The sequence below is a fragment of the Kryptolebias marmoratus genome, linkage group LG13 (assembly GCF_001649575.2).
Source record: "Kryptolebias marmoratus isolate JLee-2015 linkage group LG13, ASM164957v2, whole genome shotgun sequence".
Taxonomy (NCBI): Eukaryota; Metazoa; Chordata; class Actinopteri; order Cyprinodontiformes; family Rivulidae; genus Kryptolebias; species Kryptolebias marmoratus.
Genome location: NC_051442.1, coordinates 14780117 through 14785413, shown reverse-complemented (window position 1 = coordinate 14785413; position 5297 = coordinate 14780117). Strand labels below are relative to the sequence as shown.

The 5297-nt window shown below is 46.8% G+C and overlaps 1 protein-coding gene across 1 annotated transcript in view; it reads left to right on the top strand.

The window, feature by feature from the left end:
- The first annotated feature begins 4052 nt into the window (after window positions 1-4052).
- f11r.1 (F11 receptor, tandem duplicate 1) overlaps window positions 4053-5297 on the top strand; it is an 8994-nt gene continuing 7749 nt past the window's right edge. The window contains exon 1 of the mRNA XM_017432010.3: window positions 4053-4409. Coding sequence (XP_017287499.1) covers window positions 4364-4409 — 46 coding nt within the window. The 5' untranslated portion in view covers window positions 4053-4363. The remainder of the gene's footprint in view (window positions 4410-5297) is intronic.

The following is a 5297-nucleotide window of genomic DNA, read 5'->3' as shown; positions in this document are numbered from 1 at the left end:
GCGGCTCCTCGACACCACCTTCCCTGACGAGGAGCAGCACGCCCCCTTCAGGAACCGCGCCAAGGTGCGCCTCTTCCCGGGCAACATCTGCCGCCTGCTGTTCAAGAACCTGCCCGTCGGCAAGTCCAACTTCACCTGCAACATCAAGCAGGGCGACTCGGCCACGGCGACCAAAACCTCCGTGGTTGAGAAAAGTGAGCTACTGAGGCCTCCCGCTTTGCCTTTCGTGCACGGCAGACATCCTCCCCTCTGAACTTGTTCCGTTTTCGTCCCTGCAGAGCTCCTGCTGCCCTGCTCGGCGTGGAGTGTCCTGTTTCCGAGCTGCAGCGGCCTGTTGCCGACCTTGACGACGCTTCCCCTGCTGCTGGAAGTCCACCGGCTGTGAAGCGCCGCTGCCACCGTCCTCCCGGTGACTGACGCAGGACTCGACCTCCAGCTGAGGCACCACGAGCCCAAACTGAATGTACCCCACACCATGTATACGCGGTCCGTCATAGGGCTGCACCCGCCACATTATCCGCTCCATACGAAGCACAGACGCCGCTGCATTCTCCCCACACGCCGTAGAAGTCCCAGCAAGTAGCACAAATCTGCTGGGACCAGGTTCACTCCTGGCCGACTTGCGTTACCGTTTTAGCGAGTGCAAGAGCATGAACGTGACCTGAATCTCAATCTGTAATCTTTATTACCCACAATCAGTTTTAGCAACTGTAGTCAGCGCAATGAAAGATAATAAGCTTTAGGCTCTGATGCCGGAGAGCGGACTGGGAAAGGGTTTTTAACGAAGCTTTCCTCCGCGACGCCGCACGTCAGCCGGCATCCGTCCTATCCAGCCGAAAAAGTTATGCATCGCTGCACTCTCTCTCTCTCTCTCTCTCGCTCTCTCTCACTTTCTCTGCGGTGTGAATAATTGCTGAGTTTCATTACTCTTTAAGTTGGGCAATCTATCCGGCCTGGCTGAGAATCTGTCCCCTGCGTCTTCTCTTGGCCGGCTGTCAAACGGCGAGGGCGGGCTGCGTTTGACCTTGGGCTGCGCGGGTCTTGCGAAGCGGAAAAAGGTGGGGGAGGGGGTGGGGACGCCGTGTTCGCCGCTGAGATTGGGAAAAAGGGCTACAAAGAAAGAAAAACAGAACCCCCCAAAAAAGATTTGAAGGTGTTTTTCTTTTTTTAAATGTAACAGAGCACAAACGCATGCATGAGCAATAAAGTCCCTCCACTTTTCTGTTCACGTTGAACAAGACCGACCGACCGTCGGTGCAGAGGAAACTATTATTATTATTTTTTTATTTTTTGCCTTACACTCGTGCCTGAGCCGCCCCATGTTTAGCCAAGGCTTGTTGAATGCATCTTCACAGCATCTTCTGACTTTACTCAGCGACGAGCTGCGATTAGCACAGGTTATGCTTTTTACGGATCAGTGTTTTCTCCGATATTGTAAAGGATTTTTACTCATGTATATACTGTAGACGAGCAGTTGGTGTGTAGCAAAAGCACAATCATATAAATGCACTGAAGAGCACTACTATGTACTGTATATTAACAATAAACAGACGTGAAACAACTCGAACAGAAGAGGCTGGTTTCTGCTCGAACCGTGGACTGTATGGCTCTGCATAAACACTGAAGTTACTGATTTTACACTGCAGTCAAACTGTGTTGGATTCTGCACAGGTAGGTGTATTTGAAAATGACTTTTAACATGTGATTCAAAACGTAAATAAAATAAACACATTTCATGTCCGACTTTTAGAATAAAAAGGATGATGCCATAGTGCACGGTGTCACGCTCAGAGTTCGTTTTGAGGGTGACTCTCAGCTACCACCACTCAGAGTTTTCGCTCAGTGTCTCGAAAACGGACTGATTGAAAGTTGTTTGGGGGGTTTTCTGAGGTGAGTTGGCTGTGGCGGCCATCTTAAATTGGGTTGAGTCCAGAGTTGTAGGTGTACATCCAATTTGTCTAATGGTTCATGAGATATTTAGCTAACAGATGAGCAAAAATGTTGTTATATAATGAAGTGTAAGGTAAGTATTGACCTACGTATGTGTTACCCGTGGGAGGGAACATTACAGCGTAGTGTGCATTACGTTAATGTTGGATAACCCTCGGGTTGTTTTAGTTGGTGTGATACTTTAGTGCTGTGTATCTGTGGTGTTCACAAGTGGGTAAAAAGCCCACTTGTGAACACCACAGCCACGCTGTGGTCGAACTAGTCCTGAAACTGTGTAATGCTACAGAGACCCCAAACTCGTCGTAAATGTTAGGGTTGAGTGAGGCGAACCCAATAGGCAGACTCACAGCTAAGTAAGAATTACACTGATTTATTATAAAAAAAAACCCTGAAAACAAAAGGCTGATGTGGCAGCAAAAAATAAGATCACAAACTCTTTGTAGGAACACTGGGAGCTAAAACGTAAGAGGCACGAGCGTGGCATGAAGAAACAACACAGGAGCGTGGGTTTGACAAGCAGAAATGAATGAACCAGCCAGGCATGAAAGACATGGAACTGTTTAAAAAAAAAATAACAGAGGGTGAGTGGGAAATGGGTTTCCTGCTCGGACATGACGTGGAACAGGTGAGGTGGGCGTGGCAGGCAGACCGGACACTTACAGAGCTGAGGGCGCAGGAAACACAGAGAACAAAAACTACACAAGATCTTAGCTAAACACAGGAGAAACAAGGAAAAACACAGAGTTACAGAAACGTAACACATTGAACCAAATACAAAATAAAGTCAAAAATACTCAAATCTATGAAGTAAAACTGCATAATGCTAGACCGCAAACTAGTCACCTAGTGATTGTTGAGGTGAGGATTTTCACCTGCGTTCCTCCTCCTTCACCTCACCCGAGTTGGTTGATGGAAAGAGACCGGGAGGAGACAATACCTTAAATTTAACGATTTATTTTACCAAAAGCAGAGAGAAAACACCGGGTTACTACAAAGATAAAACCAAATGCATTTGGGAGACACTCCTCAAATAAAATGTGGGAAAACACATCACCTCAAAGTGTCAGCAAAGTGCCCCAAACTTTTTTGTCTGAAAACGTGTTCCTGTTTCGGCAAGTTGCAATACAACTTTGTATTCTGTGTTCGGACCCCTGCAGCCGCCCTGTCTGCATGGAGCGGGTGCACAGAAAACACTTCCTGTGCTGCAGAGTCAGCCACTTCCTGCTGCTGAGCCATCGCTGCAGGGCGATACAGTACTCTGTGGGATTAAAGTCCTACCACATCTGAAATACTTTTATTGTTCTTCTTGTTCCCTGAAAAGGCCTGCTGTATCTCAAGTCACCTTCTTACAACATAATCAACGCTAAATCAGTCAATCAATCTTTATTCCAGACACAATAATGGTCCATAGTAAAAGAACAATAAAATAAAAGAAAGTAAAAGAAAATAAAAAGGTATTGTTCACTGAGTCACAAATAAGTGGTGACTCATAATCCCGAGGTCAACACAGAGAAAAAAGATAAATCTTTTATTCTTATGTTTAAGTAAATGATTCAAACTAATACGGACTCTGAACATAAATCCTGAAAGGAATGGCTAAGAAAAAAGGGTTAGATGACAAATGCTGTTAAAACACTGTTAAGCGAGACTTGAGTTGTGTTCACCTCGGTACGATCCTGGTCCAGCACGGTTAAAGTCGGGATCGGACATCATTCCCAGACTTCCAACCTCTGAGCTGACTGAGACACAGATCCTGCTGCTCTCCTACCCTGGAGCTGGAATGGGACAAAGTAAATTATTGTTTTGACGTCATTCCTGAACTTCAAGGTAAAGACAAGGCAACAATAAATGTGACTCATGTAAAGAATGCAAGGAGGAGGTGTGTGTGTGTGTGTGTGGGGGGGGGGGGGTGAGTTTGGCCCAAACAGAGCTCCATACATCGAACAATGGGACGGAGGAAGGAAGTCGAACACCTCAAACACTCATAGATGTGTGGCAGCCTGGCAGGGACCAATCAGAGAGCTGCGGGCTGCCGTAGGAGAACACCGCAGCTGCTTCTCCTCTCCTCCACTCAGGGAGGAGGGTTCGTTTCAGTCCAACCTGTTTGTCCTGCTCTGTCGTCACGGAACCACCTGCGCCCGATCCCTTGATTTTTATTTTTTTATATACCGGAAGTCGGCCGAGCTTGTTGACACCTGGTCGGGCTCCGCCTCAGGTGAGAGCGAGACCGGAAGCTGGTGGCAAAAGAAAAAAAAAGAAAAAAAAAAAAAACACCGACAAAACCGAGCAGCGAAGGTCTTCTTTCGACGTGAGGGCTACTTGTGAGACACTTCCTGACAGGCCAGCACTTTGTTTGGTTTGTTTTTTAAAGGAGAATAATTTTGGAAGCGTCGAGCTCGAGGGAGACGCAGACATGAGCAGATTCGTTCCGGCGCTTTTGTTCCTGTGCGCAGCGACAGGTGAGCCATTTTCCTGATTCCTCCTTTTCGACCCAGGTCAGCGTTTCGGTCTCCAATCTGAAACAAATCATGACTCAAAACGATCCTGATCTGAGCAGAACTGTGTTAGTCCTCTGAAGCCACAGGGAGGTGTTTGACTTTCAGATGTGGTCTGAAGTTTGGGTCGGTTTCCATTTCAGGCACAAATTCCTTTTAATGGAATTTAATTGTGTTCAGCTGTAACTCAGGATGCCTGTCTCATGTTTTTAAATGTGTGAAAGTGTTTCAGAGCGTGTATAGTGTTGTTAGAGATGTCTCTGATCAAACTTTTTAATTAAAAAAGGTTATATAACTTTATTGTTGTATAATGAGTGAAGTTTTGGTTGAAGGTGTTTGCGATCCAATATGTAGATCAGTTTTAGGGGGGAAAAAAGGAGCAAAGAGGAGTCGTATTCTGGCTGATCTCGACTTAAAGGGCCCTAAATTATAGAAAACTCCCATTGGATCGAGTTTTTCCCCTGCCCTGCTGCCATGCCATCAGGGGTTTAAACCAGGAAGTGGTTTTCTTAGATAAAAATGGCTCCACCGTTGTAAACGCATCCACTCTACGCCTCCCGGTGAACTTTGCTTTTTGTTTTTTAAAAAGTGTCTACCTCGAAAGGTGTGGGAGATTTCCCCCGCACCGAAACTCTGAGCAAACAAGGGAGGCTGTTGTCACCTTTTTTTTTTCTCTTCCCCATCTCCCTTATCGCCCGACACAAACCTTTTCTAGTTTGTGTTGTTCCCCCCCCTCAGCCGAGGCTTCCTGTAAGAACCCTTCCCCCTGCAGGTTCCTGGGCCAAGTCTCTGTGACCTCCCTGACCTCTGTGACCTCCATCACTGCACTCCGGCCTTTTTGTCCCCCCCCCC